This window comes from Triturus cristatus, chromosome 7, assembly GCF_964204655.1.
Source record: "Triturus cristatus chromosome 7, aTriCri1.1, whole genome shotgun sequence".
Classification (NCBI taxonomy): domain Eukaryota; kingdom Metazoa; phylum Chordata; class Amphibia; order Caudata; family Salamandridae; genus Triturus; species Triturus cristatus.
This window is the reverse complement of record NC_140590.1, coordinates 434,819,260-434,844,561: the sequence shown is the minus strand read 5'-3', so window position 1 is coordinate 434,844,561 and position 25,302 is coordinate 434,819,260. Positions and strand designations below refer to the sequence as shown.

The following is a 25,302-nucleotide window of genomic DNA, read 5'->3' as shown; positions in this document are numbered from 1 at the left end:
AGCTGAGTGCAATGCTCTTGGGCAGCCAACAGCAAACTCACATGAATTGGCTACTTGGAAGGGGCGCGCTCAGGAACTCCAGTCTCTCTGATTCTACGAAGTGCAGGTAAGACTGATTTCGGGACAATCGTACCCCAGGAAACTTGCAACTAATTAGCGCTGCGGCGTTGGACCACAGTTGACTTTAACAATAGAGTCTTAGTCGAGACTCAGACTGCTAGTGAGGCTTATCCTGGTAGTAGCCTACAGTGAATGGGTAATTTCCACTCACTCTTGAAGCGAAGAAGGAGTGGGTCCAGGGGAACTGCCTAAGGAAACACTAGAGCCCTATCCTTAGGAGAGCTGTGTAGTTGTTTGAGAATGTTGTATTTTTCCTATGTGTGAATAGCGGTAGAAATAAAATACTTCTTTTTTTTCATAAAAGTGAGTATTTGGCCAGACAATGATTTATTGATGCTGCTGTGCTCATTTTGAGTAGCGGTAGAAATAAAATACTTCTCTTTCTTCTTCAAAGGTAGTATTTGGCTGGACAATGACTTATTGCTGCTGTGTGCTATTTTGAGTTGTGAACCTGTGTATATTCACTCCCCAGTATCCACACCTGACCTCCCCTCCCCCCACCCCGAGGGGGCCTTGGACTGCTAACCACGTTACTGCCAAGAGTCAAGTGTAGCAGGGGTACTTTGCCCAGTTGCTCAGAATCCATAGCAGGTCAGCCTCTGGGACGTCAGGAGTAAATGCTTCAAATCTCCACAGTTGAGCCCAGTAACCCCTGCTTCGCAGCTGGCCCTCTGAAAAGGGGTTAGGACTGCGGGGTAATAGAATTGGCCCACACTTGGCTTGACTGTGCTGGATAAACCAAGAAAAGAAATAAGCAAAAGAGATAATATTGGATAACAGAACATGACTTGCTAGAGACGGGGGGAAGTTTTAGGCCTACTATTCACAATCGTAAACTGTGGGCTTTAATGTTGAAACACAGCATTATTGTTATTTGAATAATTGTCATCTTCCTTCTATCACCTCTGCACAAACAGCAGCCATCAAGATTCTTCAGAGCAATAAGGCGCCCGGTCAGGACAGCTTTATGGGGAGTTTTTATAAAGCCTTCGGTTCACTGATAGACCCCTATTTAGTGAGAGTACAACTCCTTTTTAACAGCTAAAACTGTGACTGACAATGAATGAATCCATTATCTCACAGATCCATAAACTGGGGAAAGACTTGATGAAGTGCACCTCCTATTGCTCTGGCAAATATAGATGTTAAAATCTTCACTATCGCCAAACACTGGTTGAGCGGAGAGAACCCTGGAAAAGAGGAAGGAAAGGAATATGTTGGACTGAGCAACAGCAGAGGAAACCGGCCTGAAATCAGTCAGAAGAGACCCAAATGCCACAGAATGTACACTTAGCTGGGGGGTTAGGCAGCTTAGTTACTGTAAATACATGGTTTGACTCAAGAGATGTTCACATGTTCTACTAGTTTTATTCTGCAAAATATATTAACCTACTCTGAGCCCTTGGAGGATGTTGGAGGAACCATGAATCTGAACCCATAGAAGCATGCCAAGGAGTCGGACCTTCTGGTCCCAGCCACTCTCCTGGGGATGCTTGGCTAACGCATGTGCATGCAAGAATCCGGGCTTAGGATTGGAGGGAGGGAACTGCACGGGGCAGCACTAAGGTTTCGAAAGGGGGGTGAACCATACACACTACTGCAACCACAACAACCGCGGGTACGTGATTAAAAGGATACAAAGGGAAGGACGTTCTCCTTCCGAGCAAACTTTATTAAGCACGTGTTGTTGAGCACTAATTCCCCAAGGCCCCTGCACTCCTCTTTGTACACACTGGTGGAGGATCCAAAGCATATAAAAATAGATGACTTACTTGCATTGTTCTGCTTTATACCGAGGATACCGGGGATGACTCTTGACATAGGACCTGGAAAGCCGAGAAGAGAAAAGGATAATTAATGCAGAGACTAATCTGTACAGCATCATCTGTCAAATAAAACCAAGAACCCTAAAACCAAGCACTGTCTCATAGTAAATGTATACTCAGTCATTGTTAGCAGACAAATAGCCGACACCTGCGTTTGAAAATGGCAACTCCGCCAATGTAAATTATAGTGTAATTTATATTTTCTATGCCTGGCTGCAATGTACCAACCAAGAGGATTTTTTTGCAAAAGAAATTCACTTGTACTGACAAATGAAATAGGTGGAGGGGATGTGGCTTCACGGCCAGAGCTGCTGTCTTTGGAGCTGGGGAACCAAGTTCGAGTCTTGGCGTTGGCTCAACATTGTATGATTCTGGACAAATCACTTAATCTCCCGTGCCTACCAAAAATGAATGTGTCCTTGTGTAATGCAACTGGTGCTCATGTAAAGCGCTCCAATACCTTGGGGTCAAGTTTGCGCGATATTAAACTGCATAAAGAAATGAAAAAGTGTGATATCATACTTGTTAAAGTGGAACTTCAAATCCAGGTTAATTTGAAATATTCCTGCTCATGTTTCTATTCATTTGCTCTTTGGAACAAAGAATGCATATGTTTACCAGCTCAGATAAAAGTACTTCTTCAAACAGTAAACCTAAGCTGTTAGTGCTACTGCCAATGAACTTTAAGTCCAAGGTTAGCAACATAACGATGCTTTTGGCAATATCATTTATGTACAGGGTAAGAACTGTAAATCGCCCTGTCGGCTGTCAAACTCTGCTCCGTGTGTATGCTTGATAGTTTTTCATCCTTAAATAAGTCAAGCTACATGTGAATGTTTGATCAATAGTACTATGTATTATACAAACCAAACTATATAAAAACTATATAAAGTTTGAATAAAAACTAGTTTGACTTGTACACGTGTCAAAATTAAATGTCTGTCCTGAATTTTTGTTCAGAATTTTGGCCCTTTTTCAGAAATTAATGGAGCTCGAACTCTATGCCTCTATAGTCTCTTTCTATATCTCTTTTGAGGAGGGCCTGCCATAAGTATATGTGCACAAATATACAACAAACACAGCCACATTAATACCTTAACCTTGTACAATAATTAGGTTCTTAGAATTGGATGCTGGGTTACAAATTTTAATGCTCCTGTGCCTGCTCACCACTTGTCAGGACTCTTCATGTTTAGTTAGTGCCATCACATGGGGTTTAAAATGGTTTGTTGAAAGGTCCAGGCCTTCCATATACCCTACATACAGCTCTATCAATCGTTGCAGCCCGTTGGCAGTCCTAGACAGGAGGACAGCATCATCCGCATATAGAAGAGCTGGTAAACGACGAGCACCTACTAATGGGACTTCTAGATCTTGTTCCAACAAGGCCACCTCAGAACCATTGATCTACAGAGTGAAGAGAAAGGAGGCTAAAAATCTAACCATGGCAGAAGGCCCCTCATGCAGGAAAGAAAGCAAGTCCGGTTTGACCCCATGGACCCAAGTAAAGCCCACAACTTAGCTCTGTTGACAAGATCAAAGACTGAACTAACGCCCATTAAAGGAAAAGTGGATTGACCCTTCGCTTGCTCTGATATACTTGTTTGTCAACAACATAAGATTAAGAGTCCGATCCACTGTCTCCCGGCTGGGCCTAAACCCATTCGGAATCTCTGTGAGAATGTTCCCCTCCATAGCCCACAATGTCAAACGATCCAACAAAACACTCCCCAGGACCTTAACTTCGCTGTCCACCAGAGATACAGGATGATAGCAGGCAAGATTATTCCTGCTCCTCTTCTTAAAAACTGGTATTATGATAGAGCTTTTCCCTCTAGCGGTCGCACTGAAGTGCTGCGGGAGCAGGGGGGGCTCATAGATCCACCTCAGACTTGAACAAATTCCCCGGTTTTCCATCTGGGCCAATGGATCTGATCACCATTCACCACGTCCCCGTCTTCTGGGGTGTCCCTGTATAAGAACCAGTCTCCACACGGGTGTAAGCTAAAATCGCCCATCAGGAGAATTAGAGTAAAATCCGAATACTGAATGGACATATTTATAAGGAACTGAATAAGCTGATGAACAGCTAGCTAGCACCCCTAGGTGAATGATCAATGTTAACAACCGGAACCCTTAGGCGATCAGTAAATGTCAATGGAATACCTAAAATAGCTGGTGTGTGGGAATCCACAGTTTCGATTTTACAGTTGAGGGTAATTCTAATAAAAGTAGCTGAACCCCCTTTAGACCAGCCATGAACAGAGGGCAAGGCAAAACAAATCAACGGCACAAACCCTTCCAAGACAAGCAACCACTCATTGTACCATGTCTCCTGTAGAAAAATAATGTCATTTGCATTAAGGAGATCAAGACACACCTGATCTTCCAGCTTTCCTCTATTTCTGGCTATGTTCCAGCTCAAACCCCTAAATGAGTTATAAACAGCAGAAGTGACACTGGACAAAGCTGGGAGGTTGAACATCGAGGGACAAGCTCTATAGGCTCCAATCAGTCCAAGGACACTAAATCAGTCAGGGGATCAAAACGATTGACTAGTGTGATAGGAGGGTCACAAAAAGGGAGGGAGACCTTCTGGGTACCAAGGCCTGTGACGCTTGGGGTTTCCACACCCCTTCCTGGAGACTGAACAATGGCTTATAGAAATAGCCCAAAGGGAGTAATGGTGTCTCTGTATCATACCCGTTCCCCCTCCAGAACTGGTCCAAAAGCACTCCTGCCTGCCAGTTGTTAGAGAAATTGATGACCAAACAGTCACCTGCAACAGATTTAGGTGAGTGACCCACCCAACCCAATCTAGGCACCATAATAATATCTCTTGCACACAAGTGATCAATCCTAACCTCCTTAGAAAGCCAATGCAAAACTTTGTTTTTTCAATTCGGGATACTTCTCCAATGTTGAGGATTTTAAAGGGGGGACATTGGCTAGGACGGCAACATAGGGAGCTGCTGCAGGAGGTAGCTGGATTGTTACCTTGCTGGAGACAGAATTCGGGTGTGAGGCCAGGGAATTCGCCTTGCTCTCCCCCGATAGCTGGTGTGGTTTTTGTTACCAAGGGAGCCAGAAGAGGAAGAAGAGAAAGTAAAGCTAGAAGGGAACGTCCTCTGGCTGCCTAGGTGCCTGCCTCTCACTAGCCTGAAAGAGAGGACCGACCTCCTGCCCCTCTCGAGAGTCCAAGTCTTCAGTCAAACCTGCCCTTCTCCCTCTGCCCCCAGAAACCCTATACGCATTATGCGGGTGCAAAACAGAAATAAGTTTGGTCGATTTGTCCACTAACTGAGGAATGACCATCTCCACGTTCTTCACTCAAGAAGAGAGAGTGCACACTGCAGCAGGTAGAAACCCTTTCAACTGATCCATAATGTTGGAGAGGTTGGGATAGAGGCCCTGATCCAACCAAGGCAGATCTGTTTGAGTGCCCGCATTAGCAACTGAAAGTCCTTTCCTAACCGCTCCCCCTTTCTTCTTCCCATTATTCTTTAAGACATGCTTTGGGCTGGAGACAGACCCCTTGTCTACTGACCCAGTTGCTGAGACTGTCCCCCTCTTATTTGTGGAATTCAGAAGCAGGGTGTCTACCTGATTTCCCTTCTGGGTGCTGGCTGGCGTTTGAATAGCAGTGCCTGATGGAGTGGCAGGATCTTCCTGTACCCTGGTGGGGACAGGGAAGGGGGAGAAAAGAACCGAGCCTTCCCTAGACCGCAAGAGCCTGCTTTCCACTAGATCAATTTCCTTAGATACTACACTAACCGCGCAAGTCAAAAACCCCTCTATAGTCGTTCTATGAGATGTCACTGTTTTCCTTTTCCCCATGGCAAAACAATGACTCATGCCCCCTCACCCACACACTGGCTTGTCCCCCCTCAAAAGCAAGTAAACTACCCACCACCACTGCAATACAAACAATATTATCGGCTTTGGGATTCAAGGATGGAGAAAAAGTTCAAGTCTCAAGTCCAGAAAAGACCTCACTTCAAGCAGGCTGCTAGGGATTACAGGATATTCAGACAAAGCCGAGTTGAGGGGGAGTACCGCCCATGCACCCAACCACCAGAATAAAACCATGACAAACGAACACAAAGTTACAAGTCGAAGAGGGTGGCCGCCTGTTCCTGGCTCCGAGGGCGGCAGTCACTGTAGGAGCATGATGTGCTAATTATAGCGATGTGGAAAGGGCTCCAGTGTGCAAAATAAGGATTGCCGAGAGATACTTTTTCCCCTGTGCAGGGCAAGTACTTCTGAGTCCTCCGATGACTCCCAACACAGACTATCAGAACAAGTCTTAGTAGGTGACGCTCGCTGGTTCCCTCGGTATCAAAAGAAATAAAAGGCAGGTAAATACTCAGTACCCAATTTGGTAGGGTTTTATGGCATCTAGATGGGGAATCTGTGCATCTTAGTGTGGCTTTCGGGCGTTGCCATTGTGCAGTTCCTGAACAGATTCACCTGCCCATCGCCTGTGAAAATTGATTTAAACGAAATTTAAACAAACAGGAGGCATGCCATCTTAAGCTCTGTGAACGCCGACTACTATTCTATACTCTACGGCGGTATGGTAGCCGCTTGTAGCTCTCTTCTTAAGCCTGCATGTTGCTTACATTAGAAAATCTTTCTTTGTTATTTGATAAGACTGCTCATGCTTCATACTTAAAAATTTGAAAAAGGTGGTTTGGCCTGAAGGCGGCTAGGTAGGGCCTATACAGTGTTTTGAACAACCAAGCACCTAGCCGTCACTTTAGAGTGCTGCTTTTACTTGAACAGACTCAGATCATTCTATGATTCAAATGGTCTGAAGTATTTATTTACTTCTCTTTAACCTCTTCAGTGCCCATGACGAGATAGTCTCGTCATGGAGCACGGTTGCGCTGTGCCCATGATGAGACTATCTCGTCATGAACCCCGCCCGCTAATGCAACGTCCGGCAGAGGGCGGGGAAAGGGCGGGGCACTGAAGGGGTTAAATCTTTTGCATGTTCATATCATTCGTCAAACATGTCAATCTGAAAGACAGACCTCCTGCAACAATTACATAAACATATAGGCACACAATAATAAACATGAAACTTGACATACAATATATACAAAGTACAATGTGAACAAGGTTACATTGAAATTAAATCCAGTCAGTACTCTAAACAACAGCCGTTACTGTGGCTATTTTTTAAGTTAGTAATTTTTCTAAAAGGCTGTTGCCTACTGGGTACACCTTTAAAGCCTGTCGGGGAAAAACTTTTCTGCAAATTGCTCCCTACAGGAAAGTAATGTTCAGTATGAATGTTTGCCCAGTAGGTGTTAATGCCGACATGTTTCCAGCCCCATGTCGGTTTTCGGGGTTCTCTTCAGGGCTTATACAGGATAAGATCTGGAATGAAAGGTCCAGAAATATTTAATTGTAACTTTCGTCCCTGTCCCAGTCTGTTTACATCAACACTACAATTTCTTATTCAAAGCTTTGATAACTCCTACTGGGAAAACATTTTGTGTGGAAGGCTGAGAGGTGGTCACTCACGACCCGGGTGACCCTATTTGGGTCATTTCCTTCAGTTGGCACCCGAACAGGGACTCCTTCGGGTGAGTAACCCATCCCCTTCCACAGATGAGGGGGAGGTCGAGGCTAACGTTGGGTCGGACGGACGGATCAGGGATCCCTGCACGAAGAGTTTCTGGTACTCCCAGCTGCCCATTCTGTCCTGCCGGACGTTGCCTTGCCCAATGGTCAACCCGACTGGAGTCCTGAACGGCAAAAGCCTTGGATCTGACCTTTTGGTCTGAAGAGTCGGCAGTGGAGAATTACTTTGACCCACGTATACCAGGTGAGTTTGCTTTGGTGCTTTGTGGATATGGTACCATTTTGGTTTGTATTTGGTATGGTCTAAAAGACCGTCCTTTGGATATAAGCAATTGCATTTGTTTTGCCAGGTATAAAATAGTGAACTTGTTTTCTTTTGAGAATGCCTGGTGTTAGCAAATTGTTTTCCTTGTGCTGTCGTTGCTGTTCTGCTGATGCTCGATTGGAAAAAAGTCAGCCGGCGCCTCCAGAAGGCACTCTGAAATGTAATATGTATGTGAAGCATGGTCTTGGCCCTATTATGTTTAGTACATTATGGCACAAATATACAAGGGACAATGCCGAGTTGCAGTGGCCGTTGACGGGCACTTTCGATGAGCAAAAGATTGAGTATTTACAAGAACAGTTGTTCAACAGACAAAGTAGGCAGTCTATGTTTGATTCCTTCAGAACATGGCCAAAAGTAGCAAGACAGAGGTGGTTGAAGGCAGAAAAAGGGTCCCGGAAAGGGAGAATGCAGACACTGACTCAGAAAGCTGTGGCATATGACAGGGAATAACAGGAAAAAGGTGTTGAATGTGAAGGTAGAAGGTTTTGATTACAAATTGATAAATCGTATGTGGTTCAGGAAGAAGAGAACACTTTTGTGGAAGAATTATTGGCTACCCGACCCCCACCTCCATATGCCCCGCAAAGACTATATCCCACTGCTCCAGTGGCCTCACAGCCGCCCATTACTGTTGCTTCTACTGTCTCTGTCCCCGTATCTACTGCTATTTCTACGGCTGTGTCGTTGGCTCCTCCTACTCCTCTTTCTTATGTTTCTTTGCCGTCTGTGGCAACTGTGATTGTTAGTACTCCTGCTACACCTATTGTCTCAGCGTCCCTCTCGCCAGCATTTTCTCCTGCGACACAACTATCAGCAACGATAGTGCCGGTTACTTCTGTTGCTTCTCCCACTATGGTTTTTCATCCTCCGACATTAATAAGAAGTGGGACACCGGTACGTGGGTTTGAGGACCGGGATTGAACGAAATTTAAGGAGCACATGGGACCGTTGGTGCGATCTGATGTGGGAGATGATGAGAAACAGGTAAAAGCTAATAAGGCTGCACAGTGGGCTCGTAATCCTATTTATAGTGTAGAGGATGTTTGGGCAACTATGAGAGATTTTGAGCTCTTTATACAGCAGCATGCCGTTAAACACATGTGCGCAACCTTAATTGGTCTTTGGCAACAGTACTTCGAAGCAGAAGTGCCTCAAATTTTATATGACATTAGAGATTGGGTGTATATCAGTGAATTGGGGCCAGAACAGGTTTTTGCTAATGTTACGACAATAATAGCATTTAGGCGAAGACTACATGAGAAAAGTCCCAGATCAGTGTCTCAGTTTCGAATGCGGGAGGTTCCTCTCATATATCATCCAGAAATACCAGAATTAACGGATGGCCATGGCAATGTTACTAGACCAATGGAGGCGGCCCGTTTTCAGGAACAATGGGTTTATACTCCGTGGAAAAGAAGTGAAGTTTTATCTCTGAAGACTCATTTGCCTGGCCCTAGGAAAAATCTTACTACAAATTATAAAGAATTGACTGAAGCTGCCTCTTCCACTGTAATGATGCTGATATTGAGATGTTTTTTGGTCTGCTGGTTCCGGTTGATATTTGGAGGCAGGTGCACACCCAGGACCATGTTGCAGAGTTGGGAGGTGATTAAAGGATGAGATCAGGAAAGGAAGCCAGGTGATGAACCCCGAGCTGAGATACTTGCTTTGCCTGGTCGCATTGTTACATATATGCATTCTCTTATTCCACCAAGAAAAGTAGATTGGGACAAATTGTCGGCTTGTTGTCAAAAGAAAGATGAGAGTGTGTCTGACTGTTTCACCCGGTTTGAAGACACGATTTTGGATTACAGTGGGCAGGATTTATCTATTGAGGGAGGTGTTCGGTTGTTTGTTAATAGATTTGTTTCCAATTTGCTTCCTGAGATTGTGACTCGATTGCAGGCTTCTGAAAGTACTTGGTCCACCTCTTCCCCCTGTTATTTTGAATATGGCACAGTATTAGGAGCATAGGGTTAATGAGGAAAAGGAGAAAACAGAGAAAAAGCATAAGGATTTAAAAACGAAGGTGTTGTTACAGCAGGTTTTTAGAGGGAATGGGAGCGGTCGTGGTGGTCCTGCCCAACAGTTTCCACGTACTAGTAGGCAGCAAATACGACGCCTCTGGGGCCGAATCAGTGAATATACTGTAAAGAGGAGGGACATTGGTGTAGCGAGTGCCCTGTGCTTTTGCAGAAGGTGGAGGTCCATAGAGGACGAGGTTCTTGTGGACGGGGTCATGGAGCTAGTGGGGCTGATCTGGTTTGAATGCTGCAGCCTCACAGGATGGTTCTAATAATAATTACTTTGATGACCCTCGAGATGGACAGTACTACCATCATTATGATATGGAGGAAGTGTCAGGAATGTCTTCTAGCTAGGACAGCCAGGGACAGAGTGGGGGACCAGTTCCGATACCTGTAGATCAGCGTGGTCCTTATGTAACAGCGGAACTGCAAGATTTGACTAAGGAATTTTGGGTGGACACAGGTGCGACAAAAAGTTCTGTCTCTCGAAATATGGTACCTGTGGGGGCTCTGTCTGGCCATAATAATGTTTCGATAGGTTTTCTGGTGTACCGGTTGTAAGCCCCATTTAAAGAACCATTGCATTGTCTATTGGTCCTTTTACCGTGGATTCGCCATTTTTGTTGACATCCAATTGTGGTGAAAATTTGATGGCTTTGGGTTTGTTGAAGAAATTGCATGCTACTATTTATTGTTCCCCGGCAGGTGTATATATGACAATGGGCCCAAATGTAGTACATGCTAAACAGTGTTTTTCCAAGGATGCGCTTCTTCCTGTTGAATTTGCTGATGTGCCACCCTCATTGTGGGCGACGGATGATACAGATGTGGGACTGCTGCAGATACCGCCAGTTTCAGTTCAAGTTAAAGACTATGCTATTTTGCCTCATATCCCTCAGTATAAAATACCACAGGCAGGAGAGCGAGCCTTATTGCAAATTATTCAGGTATTGATCAAGAAGGGAGTGGTTGAGGAGACGACTGCCAATATTTGTAATCGCCCTATTCTTCCCATTCTTAAAAGTACACCCTCGGAGGAGGAGCCTAGCGCGCACCCAAGATGGCCGCGTAGGTGCGAGGCTCCCGAGGACCTCCGCGACCTCCTGCATAAATCCTGACCGAATCCTGTCCTAGATGAGGGGACTGTGTTTGTGAACCCGAGTTGAGGTGACGCCCGTTTTCCGTTTTCAATTCGGACTTCGGACACCGGCGGGAGCACCGATTAAGGTTTGCGGCCTTCTCCACACCGGCCCCCCGTACTGGAGTTGTGGGGCGATCCGGCGACAAAGTGAATAACAGCGGCGGGCAAGGCTGGGCGACTCGCGCACCCCGCACTTTCACTTTCGCTTTTGCGCCCTCCTTGCTGCCAGGCGAGGTAGGGTCGCGAAGCGGTGTGCGGTGGTGTGGCCTCGTTGGGGTGCCCTGCCGGCCCGCCGGCTGCGGTCCGTCCTGCGGAGCGGTGGTCGCCCCCCCCCGGAGCCCTTGAACGGCATTGTCTACCCCCTTTTTGAGGAGATTGGCTCGATTTGGGACCGCGACCATGGCCACAAAACAAGATGGCGACCGGGCTAAGGTGAAGTCGACCCGTCGTGGCGCGGCCCATCAATCCAACAATATGGACCGCTACACCCTCCAGAAGGGATCTCCAGAGGCGCTGCGTAGATCCCCTACGGGCCCGACTGACGCTCCTGCTCTGCCCACGGACCTGACCCTCCGAGACGTCATGGGCGCCATCGCCGAGATGAAGGCCTCGGTGGACCAGCACTTTGACACTCTGGCGCAGAAGATCGACTCGGTCCTCGTGGACGTGGGCCTCGTGAGAGCCGATCTCTCAAAAACAAATGACCGGGTCGATTCTTTGGCCCACTCTACCTCGGGCCTCACATCTGACGTGGCGGCCCTCCAACAGGAGGTGCGCAGGCTTGGCCAGGCGAGCGCCCTGATGCATCGTCAACTGGAGGATTCCGAGGGTCGGGCCCGGAGAAATAACGTCCGCATTATCGGGGTGCCGGAGGGACGCGAGGCAGAGGCAGCGGATCTGTTTGTGGAGGACTTGGTCCTCACCCATCTCCAGCCTCGGGGGCTGAGTAAATTCTTTGCAGTGGAACGTGCCCACAGGGTCCCCGGGGGTAGGCCTAAGGCCGGAGCCCCTCCGAGGCCTCTCATCGCCCGGATTTTCAATTTTCGGGACAGGGACGCTATCCTGCAGACCTCCAGGCTACAAGGGCCGGTCAGACTTGACAATATGGATATCAATTTCTATCCTGACTTTACTCCGGCGGTCCAAAAGCAGCGACTGAGTTTTCTCGGTGTCAAACGTCGCCTACGGGACCTGAATCTCAAATATGCGATGCTTTTTCCGGCTAAGCTGAGGGTGGAGGTGGATGGCCGCACGCACTTTTTTGATCGTCCCGAGGCGGCCGGGGACTGGCTGGACACTCTGCCCGGAGATCGGGGCCGGGGGGGTGGGGGGAGAGCGGTTGGTGGGGAGGGCCCGCCGGATCAGGACTGAGGGACTAATGGTAGGCCTTGCTCTGGACTGTGTTATTGTCACCATTGACTGTTAGGGTAAGTTCCCCTCCTGTGGAGGTCGTGTGGGGTCTCTTGGGGGATCTCCCTCCTCCTCTGGGGGACTAGTTAGTTTTCTTTCTATGGGGCGACAGGCACACTGCACTTTGGGGGGGCTGTTTGGGCTCATGCAGGGGTGCAGGGTGGGGGGAGTTCTGTTGGGATGGGTGGGTTGGGGTGGGGTGTGGTTCGTTTTTACCGCAAGGCAAACCCTTCATTGTATTGGAGTCTTTGAGATGCTCTCGGGGGGACAAATGATGGCTTCTGTATGTGATGGGGGGTAGGGACCTGACTTTGTTGTCCTGGAACGTTAACGGACTGGGTGATAGGATTAAGCGGGGTGTGGTCCTGCAATATCTGAAACGGATTTCGCCTGATGTGGTCTTTTTGCAGGAGACACACCTCATTGGTAACTCCTATTGTGCCATGAATCGACGTGGCTATCGTTTGGTGGCCCACTCGGGCTTCACATCAGGCTCACGAGGGGTGGGCATTATGGTCAAGACCTCGCTCCCGCTAGAAATAGACGAGGTGCGCCATGATGAGAGGGGACGCTACACTGTCTTGGTGGGGAGAATGGAGGGCAAGGTAGTCGTCTTTGTCTCAGTGTACGTCCCACCGGGGTTACAGTCCACCACCTTTGCGGACCTGGGACGCCTCCTGCTTGACCTTCCGGGGGGGCTTCTGGTGGTTGGGGGGGACTTCAATGCGGTGGCTTCTGGGACTCTGGATCGCTATCCCCCTAGGGACCTCCCCCGGGCACAAGCGTGGCTGTCTGGCCTTTTGGACACGCTGGGATTGGTGGACTGTTGGCGTCTAAAGCATCCCACTCAGCTGCAATACACCTTCCATTCGGGGGCCAATGGTAGCCTTTCGCGGCTTGATTATGTTCTTGTCCCTGCGGCCTATGCCGGGAGAGTGGGGGAGGTGCGCCATCTGGCGCGGGGTATTTCAGATCATTACCCACTCCTGTTGCACTTTGATGTCTTCCCGAGGGGGGAGGGCAGGGTAGCTCCAATCAATGCCTGGTACCTGCGCGACCCCACTATTCGTGCTGACTTGATTAAATCCTTGCAACGGTATTTTGAGGAGAATGTGGGGTCTGTCCCGTCGGCCATTTCCCTGTGGGAGGCTTTCAAGACAGTGCTTAGAGGGGAGGCCCTCTCCTTTATTTCCCATGCCCGGAGGCGCGCACAGGAGGAGGTGACCCGGGTGGAGGCCGAAATTACTGAACTGGAGGGTGATCTGGGGAGTGGGGTGACTGACGCTGCGCTGCACGTTCTACACCTTAAGCAGGCGGCCTATAGGTCCCTCGTCACGGAGGCGGCCAGGGGCCTCAGCAGAGAGCAACAGGGGCGATTGTATGATGTGGGTGATAAGGCTGGCAAGCTGATTGCGTGGTTGGATAAGAAGGAGAGAGCTAGTCGTGTGGTCCCGCTGATTGAAAGAATGGATGGTGTACGTGTTACTGAGCCGGAAGGCATTGTCTCTTGCTTCGCGGATTATTTCCGCGAGGTATATTCCCCGGTTTCTCCCTGCCCGGAGGAGGATTCCCATGCCCTGCTGCGTGACATCGCGCTGCCCTCCCTCTCAATGGAGGACAGGGAGTTGATGGATGCCGCCCCCACCTCGGACGAAATTGCCCTCGCCATCCGCTCGGTCGCTTCTGGCAAGGCATTCCTATCGAGTTGTATAAATTGCGACCGGACGTACTGGCACCCCACCTCCGTGCAATGTTCCTTGCGGCTCACTCGCGGGGCTCCCTCCCGCCGGACCAGCGTCTGGCTACCAACGTGGTTATCCACAAGGAGGGCAGACCGCGGGACCGGGTTACATCCTACCGGCCTATCTCGCTCTTGAACGCGGAGCCTAAAATCCTCGCCAAGGTGCTCGCCAACCGGCTGGTCGGCGTGGTGGGCGATTTGGTCCACCAAGACCAGTCCGGCTTTATTCCCCATCGCAATACGGCCCTTAATCTGCGGCGCTCGCGCGTGTTCCGTTCGTGCGGGAGCCGGCCATCTTGGCGTCCCTGGACGCCACCATGGCGTTCGACACGCTCGAATGGCCCTACATCTGGGCGATGTTGGCGAAATTTGGATTTGGCCCGGGATTCATCAGTTGGGTCAAATTGTTGTACTCGGACCCATTGGCACAGGTGGTGGTGAATGGTCGAGTCTCGGCCCCATTCGTGCTGGGACGGGGCACGCGACAGGGTTGTCCCCTGTCGCCGCTCCTTTTTGCATTGGCCTTGGAACCCCTGGCGGAGTGGCTGCGGTGGCACCCTTCTATCCGAGGTCTCCGTTGGACCCCCGAGTATGAGGACCGCGTGTCCCTCTACGCTGACGATATCCTTTTGTACTTAGCCTCCCCGCGCAATCACTGATTGTCCTGGTCGATGTTCTGCGCTCCTTTGGCCGTAATTCAGGCCTTGTCATCAACTGGGCTAAATCCTGTGTCTATGTGCTTTCCGGGGAGGCTCCTGTCCTCCCTCGGGGCTGTCCGATCCAGATTGCCTCGCAGGGATTTCGATACCTGGGGGTCTATATTACGCTGGACCCGGTGGCCCGCTACGAGCGAAACTTGCTTCCCCCCCTCCAGCGCTTGAAGGAGGACGTCGCGCGCTGGCGGCGCTTGCCGCTTTCGCCGCTCGGCCGGGCGGCATTGTTCAAGATGATGTCATTGCCGCGCTTTTTGTACGCTCTCCAGAACACTATGGACTTGGTCCCGGCGCGCTACTTCCGTGAGGTGGAAAGCTTACAGCGCCGTCTGTTTTGGGACGGGAGGCCGCGTATAGCCCTGGCAAAATTGACGCTCCCGTGGTACGACGGAGGGATTGCCCTCCCGGATATTAAGCGGTATTACTGGGCCTCCCAGTTAGCTGCAATTAATCACGGCTTCTATGGGCCCGCCCTAAACCCGGTATTTGAAATGGACAAAATGCTCCTGCCCGGTGGCGACTACAATCGAGCGCTCTACACTAGCGTGCCCGATTCCCGCTTGACGGGACCCACGCGTGTCATGGTGCGAGTATGGCACGCGGCTAATGCAGCTATGGGATGGAAGGACCGTTTGACCCGGGCGTCACCGTTGTATGCGTCGGAGAGGCTTGGCTCTTTGTGAACCTCGAAGGGCTTCGAGAGGTGGGACATGATAGGCATCAGTAAAGTGGGAGATCTCTGGACGAGGGGAGGATTCAAAACATTCGAGACGCTGCAGGCGGAGTTTCAGCTGCAGGGCAGTGAATACTTTCGCTACCTGCAGGTCCGTCACGCACTGGGTTCCGTCTTCCCAGACGTGGCCTCCATCCCGGAGTCCTCCCCCCTGGAGGATAGAGTGCTAGATGGCCACGTTCCGGTCAGCACGATCTCCCTCATTTACAAGAAATTGATAAATGACCGCTCGGGCTTACTGACTGGCCTCCGTGAGGCTTGGGTTGCCGATGGGCTGGAGTTGGACGACGAGGACTGGATTTCCGCGGTGGCCTCTCCGAAGGAGGTGGCCATCCCGGCTCGCCTTCGCTTCGTCCAGCTTAAGATACTCCACCGGGTGTATATGACGGGGCCAAGGCTTCTGCGTATGGGCTATGCCGAGGATGGATTGTGTAAGCGTGGGTGTGGTGCTTTGGCGACCTTTTTACACATTCTGTGGGAATGTCCGAGGGTGGAGCGATTCTGGCGTGGTGTGCATGAGGTCCTGCGAGCGGTTACACATGTCACGCTGTTGCCTGAAGCGAGGAGATGCCTGCTGAATGTGTGGGAACCGACTGATTACTCGGTTCCGCAGACGCAATGGGTGACTCTGGGATATATGATAGCTAAACGTGACATTGCTCAGCTGTGGGGATCCCAGAGACCCCCGGCGGTGTCGGCCTGGAAAGAACATATGGATTGGTGCATGTTCCGAGAAAAGGTGGTATATGTGGCGCGGGGTAAGCCTGGGGCATGGGTGAAGATATGGGGCCCCTGGAACGCCTACCGCGGGGGTATTTGCGAGCCGCCGTTGTTACCTCCCGCTTCACCAGCTCCATCCCCATAGTTGACCCCCTCCCCCAGCCCTGGGCACATTGTTCTCCCAGTCCCGGATCTGTTTCCCTCCCCCTCTCTGGATTTCTTTGGATGGTTGGGGTCCCCCACTTGAGGAGCACGTGTCGTCATTTTCGATCGTGGGTTGCCTTGCGGGTGTGGTTTTATGTTGTTGTGTTGTATAAAACGAAACCGTATTGTGGGTTCAGAGTTATGTGGCCCGCGTTGTTGATACCTCCTGCTTTATCGTCTATGCAAAGCCAAGTGCCTCATTGTATGTATGTCATTTGCTTCTGTCACTTTAGCGGCCGGCCGGAAGGTTGTAGGCCCATACTTGTATATATTTGAGATTGCAATAAACGGTTTCAAAAAAAAAAAGTACACCCTCAGGTTCTCCTGAAGACGTTTACCGCCTTGTTATCGATTTGCGCGAAGTTAATAAAATTGTGGTTCCCCAGTTTCTAGTGATCCCTGACATTACTACTCTTTTGACAAGGATTCCTTCCATTGCTAAATTCTTCTCTGTCATCGATTTGAGAAATGCATTCTTCAGTATTCCTATTCATCCAGGTAGCAGGTACTTGTTTGGGTTTACGCTGGCTGGCAGAAGCTTTAGGTTCTGTCGAGCCCCTCAGGGCTATACTGAGAGTCCCAGTATTTACAGTCAGGTTTTAAAGTCTCAATTGGATTCCCTTATGCTCCCCACAGGTAATGTATTGGTGCAGTATGTTGACGATCTCCTCATCGCTTCTGATATCGGGCAGGAGGCAGAGATAGCACTGTTAAATTGATGTTGCATTTGCACGCCATGGACATAAGGTTTCTCAATTCTAAATTTCAGTATTGTTGACAGGAGGTCACCTATTTAGATCACCTACTGTCGAAAGAGGGCAGGAGATTTACCCCTTAGTGCATCAGTACCATTGTTAAAATGCCCATCCCTCAAACTCAGAAAGATGTGCGCGCTTTCATAGGTATTACTTCCTACTGTAGGCAGTAGATACCTAACTACTCCTTACTAATCAAACCCTTGCTTGCACTAACCACTAAAGATGTGCATGAGCCCCTGCCTTGAATGCCTGAATGTCAGCAGTCTTTTGAGCAATTGAAGACTGCGCTTTGTTCAGCTCCAGTACTTGGCACCCCTGACTATAATAAATCGTTTGTGTTGTTCGTCCATGAAATGGCTGGTTGCGCGCTTTCTGTTTTAACACATAAATTTGGAGATAAGCAACAGTCGAGTGTTTATTTGTCTGCTGTTCTTGACCCGGTCGCAAGTGCCCAACTGAGCTGTCTAAGAGCGGGCGTGGCTGTGCCGTCTCCATAAGACTATCGGCTGGACCCGCGCTTGATACTGATCTCACAGTCATGGTACCCCATGCTGTGGATATACTCTTGACTAAGACACAGCGCCTCACCAGTGCGCGTCTGACCGGTTATGAATTAACATTGTTCGCTAAACATATTACGATCAAAAGATGTGCCACTCTGAATACAGCCACGTTACTTCCCCTCCTTTCTGAGTGCTGTGATTGATAAACATGATTGTATCTTCCGGACGGAAGAAAAGACGAAAGGATGGGTAAACCTGACTGATGTTCCCTTATCTGACCCACAAGGGGAACTATATGTCGATGGCTCTTGTTTCAAACTACCAGATGGCACTACAACTGCTGTGTATGCTATTTCCACGCTGTGTACAGAAGTTGAGACATCACAAGTCCCTTATCAGTCGGCCCAAGCTGCTGAGCTTGTTGCCTTGATATGAGCTTGTGAATTAAGTGAGGGACTGGTTGTCAATTTTTATACTGACAGCCAGTACGCCTTTGGAGTCGCGCATAACTTTGGGCGACTCTGGGCTGAGAGTGGGTTTCTTACTTCACTTGGCACGAACATTCAGCATGGGCACCTTATATTTAGGCTTTGACTGCTTTGACGCTCCCTAAGAAATTGGCCATAGTAAAGTGTAGCGAATGTTTGTAACCGGTCCCGCTAGGAGGGTGTCTGAAGTTGCCATGTTTGATGATACACTTGAGACTGTGAAAGAGATACAAAGTGAAACCACAATGGAGGAATTAGCAGTGTGGTAAGAAAGTACAGCACAATTGAACGATGAGGGATGTTGGATTGATAAGTCAGGGACGCAGAGAAAGATGTTGCCTGATGCATATGTTCTTTCCTGTAGTCACGATGGCCCATGGCCCAGCACATATCAGTGCTAAGGGTATTTGCAAGTTGTTAGACCCAGTATGGCAGAATGACAATATTTCGAAGACAGCTGCACATTTAGTGAAATACTGCATGTTGTGCATGATGCACAACCCTGGGAAAGGTACCTCTACACCGCCTGGTAATTTTTCACCACCCACTTTTCTTTTTGAGGTCCTTCAAATGGATTACATAAAACTGGATAGATACAATAATTTGAAGTACGTTTTGGTGATTGTTTTTTCATTCAGTAATTGGGTTGAGGCTTATCCTACTAAAGCCAATACAGCCATTACAACTGCAAAGGTATTTCTGAAGGAGTTCTTTCCTCGTTTCGGCTTGCCCCGTTTGATCTGGAGCGAGAACGGAAGATATTTCAATGCCAAAGTGATTCAATTGATTTGTGATGGTTTGTGCATCAATCAGAAGTTCCATGCTGCCAATCATCCACAGTCAGCAGGTTTGGTTGAGAAGTACAATGGTACTCTCAAACTTAAATTGGAAAAAATTCAGGAGACAAAGGGGTTACAGTGGCCAGATGCTTTACCATTAGCTCTTTTGTCGACAAGAACAGGATTTTCTAGGACAGGATTGTCACTGTACGAGGTCGTGTTTGGACGCCCGGCAAACATCTGGGGCATCCCACGCCCATGGCGGTTTTCTGATATTGAGTACCCGCTGTTGATAGACTGCCTTTGCCAGTTAACTGAAAGTTTGCGTTCTATTCACCAACAGATCCGGGAAGCCCTGCCAGCTACACCAGAGGAGCCCGGACACGATATTCAGCCTAGAGATTTCGTGTTGGTAAGGAATTCCCAGTGGAAGAAGAGATTGGAGCCGTGGTGGAAGGGACCGGAACAGGTCCTCCTATCGACACGCACACCAGTCAAGGTTGCCGGCCGTAAGAACTGGATCCATGCGACTGATTGTTGTAGGGTCCCTCTGCCTTTGCCCTATGATCAATGGGCAAAAGATGTAGTAGGGGACTCCAAGTGTGAGACGGTGCCCCGATTTGTCCCCTTCAGTGACGCCGGGCTGACCTGGATCAAAACAGATGAGGAAAATTATGAAGTGCTAAATGCAGCAGTTCCTCCAGAAATACAGGCTATTTAGTTGCCTCTCTTTGTTGATCCCTCTGTGCCTGGAGCCGCTCGGTACAATTTGCGCCCTCGGCTGGGGGACAATGCACCAAAGGAGAATTCAGATTGGTTAGGGATAGACTGTTTAAGTTAGGGTGTACTTTGCTATAGTACCAATAGAGTTAGTCTAGGGTGATGTGAGATTTGTGCACTGTTCGAACATTGGACGAACTCGAGCTTAGGACAGAGCAAGCTCCACCACTGGTGCTCAAGAGCGCCAACATTTTTGATGGACAATAGGAGCCTGTACCAGTGAGGCTCTAACGGACATTGGGAACTTGTATGTTCTTTTTGCTGGCATTTTGCTCCCTCGTTTCATCATTTGCTATGCATCCCTTAGGCAGAAAGGTTGCTGATGAAGAGCACCCAGTGATTTCCCCTGTTTATACACGTGCATTTTGGTCTACAAAGAAAAAGATATTTGGGCTGTTTTGGTGGTTTTGCTGTTATTGATTTTGGGTGGGGTGTCTTAGGTTCTGGAACGTGACCAGGATGCACGGCCATGTACAAAGAATAAGGTTGCTTCTCAAGTTCGTACAAAATGGACAGCCTGAGTAATGTAGTTCTAGACACTCACAAAAGGTTCTTTGGAGAAGGTACTGCTTGCTATCCTACTGAGTCTGTTACTAGCGTATGGGCAGCATATCCATTGTCAATTGTTAATTACACTTTTACTAGACCTCCTAATTTCGTAGAAGTGCAAGGAGTATTTGGGTTTGGTTATCCAGGCCCTTGTCTATATCACAGAAAGCCACGGGTCATAGGTTATCCAGGGTGTAACAACACTTATTGTGACAATGTGTATATGGAAAAACAGAATGTAACACTTGTGGGTTGGCATTATAAGGAGTTGACAGTTCCCTGAGAAGCTGGTTATTACCCTGCATGTTGTCCAATTGTCAATTTCACTGACCTCATTTTGTATGTCAACTGCTCAGGGATAGTTGTGCAAAAAGGTACATACTCTATGGTAAATCCAAAGGACCCCAGTACAGTTGGGTGGAATTCCAGGTACTCTGCTGTCGATTATGATAGGCCTATTTATGCACACCCTGGTTTTTTCTTTTTATCTAATGGGACCTAATCCAATATGCATAATGGTACCAATGATGTGGCCCTTGGGAAGGTGTGCCTTATAAACAAGCCAAGTCTAAGGTAAGATGGGTAAAAAAATGTTAAAGGAATTCTGCAAAGGAGTTACAGACCTTGAAGTCAATAATTATATTAACGGTATCACCTTTGGGTATTTTCATTCCTCTATTATTACCTTTGGTGGTACTGCCATAGCCAGGGGCGTGGCTGTGCCGTCTCCATAAGACTATCGGCTGGACCCGCGCTTGATACTGATCTCACAGTCATGGTACCCCATGCTGTGGATATACTCTTGAATAAGACTAAGACACAGCGCCTCACCAGTGCGCGTCTGACCGGTTATGAATTAACATTGTTCGCTAAACATATTACGATCAAAAGATGTGCCACTCTGAATACAGCCACGTTACTGCCCCTCCTTTCTGAGTGCTGTGATTGATAAACATGATTGTATCTTCCGGACGGAAGAAAAGACGAAAGGATGGGTAAACCTGACTGATGTTCCCTTATCTGACCCACAAGGGGAACTATATGTCGATGGCTCTTGTTTCAAACTACCAGATGGCACTACAACTGCTGTGTATGCTATTTCCACGCTGTGTACAGAAGTTGAGACATCACAAGTCCCTTATCAGTCGGCCCAAGCTGCTGAGCTTGTTGCCTTGATATGAGCTTGTGAATTAAGTGAGGGACTGGTTGTCAATTTTTATACTGACAGCCAGTACGCCTTTGGAGTCGCGCATAACTTTGGGCGACTCTGGGCTGAGAGTGGGTTTCTTACTTCACTTGGCACGAACATTCAGCATGGGCACCTTATATTTAGGCTTTGACTGCTTTGACGCTCCCTAAGAAATTGGCCATAGTAAAGTGTAGCGAATGTTTGTAACCGGTCCCGCTAGGAGGGTGTCTGAAGTTGCCATGTTTGATGATACACTTGAGACTGTGAAAGAGATACAAAGTGAAACCACAATGGAGGAATTAGCAGTGTGGTAAGAAAGTACAGCACAATTGAACGATGAGGGATGTTGGATTGATAAGTCAGGGACGCAGAGAAAGATGTTGCCTGATGCATATGTTCTTTCCTGTAGTCACGATGGCCCATGGCCCAGCACATATCAGTGCTAAGGGTATTTGCAAGTTGTTAGACCCAGTATGGCAGAATGACAATATTTCGAAGACAGCTGCACATTTAGTGAAATACTGCATGTTGTGCATGATGCACAACCCTGGGAAAGGTACCTCTACACCGCCTGGTAATTTTTCACCACCCACTTTTCTTTTTGAGGTCCTTCAAATGGATTACATAAAACTGGATAGATACAATAATTTGAAGTACGTTTTGGTGATTGTTTTTTCATTCAGTAATTGGGTTGAGGCTTATCCTACTAAAGCCAATACAGCCATTACAACTGCAAAGGTATTTCTGAAGGAGTTCTTTCCTCGTTTCGGCTTGCCCCGTTTGATCTGGAGTGAGAACGGAAGATATTTCAATGCCAAAGTGATTCAATTGATTTGTGATGGTTTGTGCATCAATCAGAAGTTCCATGCTGCCAATCATCCACAGTCAGCAGGTTTGGTTGAGAAGTACAATGGTACTCTCAAACTTAAATTGGAAAAAATTCAGGAGACAAAGGGGTTACAGTGGCCAGATGCTTTACCATTAGCTCTTTTGTCGACAAGAACAGGATTTTCTAGGACAGGATTGTCACTGTACGAGGTCGTGTTTGGACGCCCGGCAAACATCTGGGGCATCCCACGCCCATGGCGGTTTTCTGATATTGAGTACCCGCTGTTGATAGACTGCCTTTGCCAGTTAACTGAAAGTTTGCGTTCTATTCACCAACAGATCAGGGAAGCCCTGCCAGCTACACCAGAGGAGCCCGGACACGATATTCAGCCTAGAGATTTCGTGTTGGTAAGGAATTCCCAGTGGAAGAAGAGATTGGAGCCGTGGTGGAAGGGACCGGAACAGGTCCTCCTATCGACACGCACACCAGTCAAGGTTGCCGGCCGTAAGAACTGGATCCATGCGACTGATTGTTGTAGGGTCCCTCTGCCTTTGCCCTATGATCAATGGGCAAAAGATGTAGTAGGGGACTCCAAGTGTGAGACGGTGCCCCGATTTGTCCCCTTCAGTGACGCCGGGCTGACCTGGATCAAAACAGATGAGGAAAATTATGAAGTGCTAAATGCAGCAGTTCCTCCAGAAATACAGGCTATTTAGTTGCCTCTCTTTGTTGATCCCTCTGTGCCTGGAGCCGCTCGGTACAATTTGCGCCCTCGGCTGGGGGACAATGCACCAAAGGAGAATTCAGATTGGTTAGGGATAGACTGTATAAGTTAGGGTGTACTTTGCTATAGTACCAATAGAGTTAGTCTAGGGTGATGTGAGATTTGTGCACTGTTCGAACATTGGACGAACTCGAGCTTAGGACAGAGCAAGCTCCACCACTGGTGCTCAAGAGCGCCAACATTTTTGATGGACAATAGGAGCCTGTACCAGTGAGGCTCTAACGGACATTGGGAACTTGTATATTCTTTTTGCTGGCATTTTGCTCCCTCGTTTCATCATTTGCTATGCATCCCTTAGGCAGAAAGGTTGCTGATGAAGAGCACCCAGTGATTTCCCCTGTTTATACACATGCATTTTGGTCTACAAAGAAAAAGATATTTGGGCTGTTTTGGTGGTTTTGCTGTTATTGATTTTGGGTGGGGTGTCTTAGGTTCTGGAACGTGACCAGGATGCACGGCCATGTACAAAGAATAAGGTTGCTTCTCAAGTTCGTACAAAATGGACAGCCTGAGTAATGTAGTTCTAGACACTCACAAAAGGTTCTTTGGAGAAGGTACTGCTTGCTATCCTACTGAGTCTGTTACTAGCGTATGGGCAGCATATCCATTGTCAATTGTTAATTACACTTTTACTAGACCTCCTAATTTCGTAGAAGTGCAAGGAGTATTTGGGTTTGGTTATCCAGGCCCTTGTCTATATCACAGAAAGCCACGGGTCATAGGTTATCCAGGGTGTAACAACACTTATTGTGACAGTGTGTATATGGAAAAACAGAATGTAACACTTGTGGGTTGGCATTATAAGGAGTTGACAGTTCCCTGAGAAGCTGGTTATTACCCTGCATGTTGTCCAATTGTCAATTTCACTGACCTCATTTTGTATGTCAACTGCTCAGGGATAGTTGTGCAAAAAGGTACATACTCTATGGTAAATCCAAAGGACCCCAGTACAGTTGGGTGGAATTCCAGGTACTCTGCTGTCGATTATGATAGGCCTATTTATGCACACCCTGGTTTTTTCTTTTTATCTAATGGGACCTAATCCAATATGCATAATGGTACCAATGATGTGGCCCTTGGGAAGGTGTGCCTTATAAACAAGCCAAGTCTAAGGTAAGATGGGTAAAAAAATGTTAAAGGAATTCTGCAAAGGAGTTACAGACCTTGAAGTCAATAATTATATTAACGGTATCACCTTTGGGTATTTTCATTCCTCTATTATTACCTTTGGTGGTACTGCCATAGCCAGGGGCGAAAGAGCTAGAGAATATTTTGGATGTAAGTTGCAAATACTGTCTAACTCTATGGTAGCGGCTTTGCATGACATCACCACCCAATTGGAAAGCATGTGAATATATTCCGAGCAGACTAGATATGCAGTCGATTTCATCCTAGCTAAGACTGGTTGTGTGTGCGCAGTAGTAGGAGACCAGTGTGTAGTCGGCATCACCAATATGGAAAAGAATATCACCCAACACATTTTAGATATTCTAGAAAATGTTAGAGGAATGGAAAGTGGGAACTGGAGTTGGTCACTTTTTGGTAGTTGGGGTTGGATCCTCGAAAAGGTGATTTTTATCTATTGCTGTGTCCTGGTCCAGTGTCTTCCCTTTTGTTGCTCTTATTGTACCACCCTTCTCGCTCCTAAGAAAATATCGATTCATGATACTAATGCAACAATTATGATTCAAAAGAAAGTAGAAGACCGCATGCAAATAGATGAGGGCATTTTTTAAACTTCTTCCCTCCTTACTGTTTCCCTTCCGGATGCTGAAGACATGGAGTGCTCCTATAGCAGTTCACTCATGGTTTATTGAATAATATGTATTTTGCTAGTATACAAAATGCTTAGCTCATGCTAAAAAAGGAGGGTCTATTAAAATAAAAAATTATGCTTTCGCATTGTTTTACGTAAGTTAGCATTCGTGGCGCCATTTTAAATCGTGAACAAAACTAATCCTTTGCTATTTCTGAGAAAAGGCTTCTCCTAAGTTATGTTTCTACTTGAGTTCTGCTACACTAATGAATGTACTGTTCTTATTAACATACCTTTCTCGTTAGATATAGGCTTTCTCCCACTTGTCTAGT

At 47.8% G+C, this 25,302-nt stretch overlaps 1 protein-coding gene across 2 annotated transcripts in view; it reads right to left on the bottom strand.

The window, feature by feature from the left end:
* Nucleotides 1–25,302, bottom strand: part of ADPRM (ADP-ribose/CDP-alcohol diphosphatase, manganese dependent) — a 273,505-nt gene that overhangs the window by 231,994 nt on the left and 16,209 nt on the right. For both annotated transcript variants that reach the window (XM_085616748.1, XM_085616747.1), the window contains exon 2: nucleotides 1,893–1,946. In XM_085616748.1, coding sequence (XP_085472874.1) covers nucleotides 1,893–1,898 — 6 coding nt within the window. In that variant the 5' untranslated portion in view covers nucleotides 1,899–1,946. The remainder of the gene's footprint in view (nucleotides 1–1,892; nucleotides 1,947–25,302) is intronic.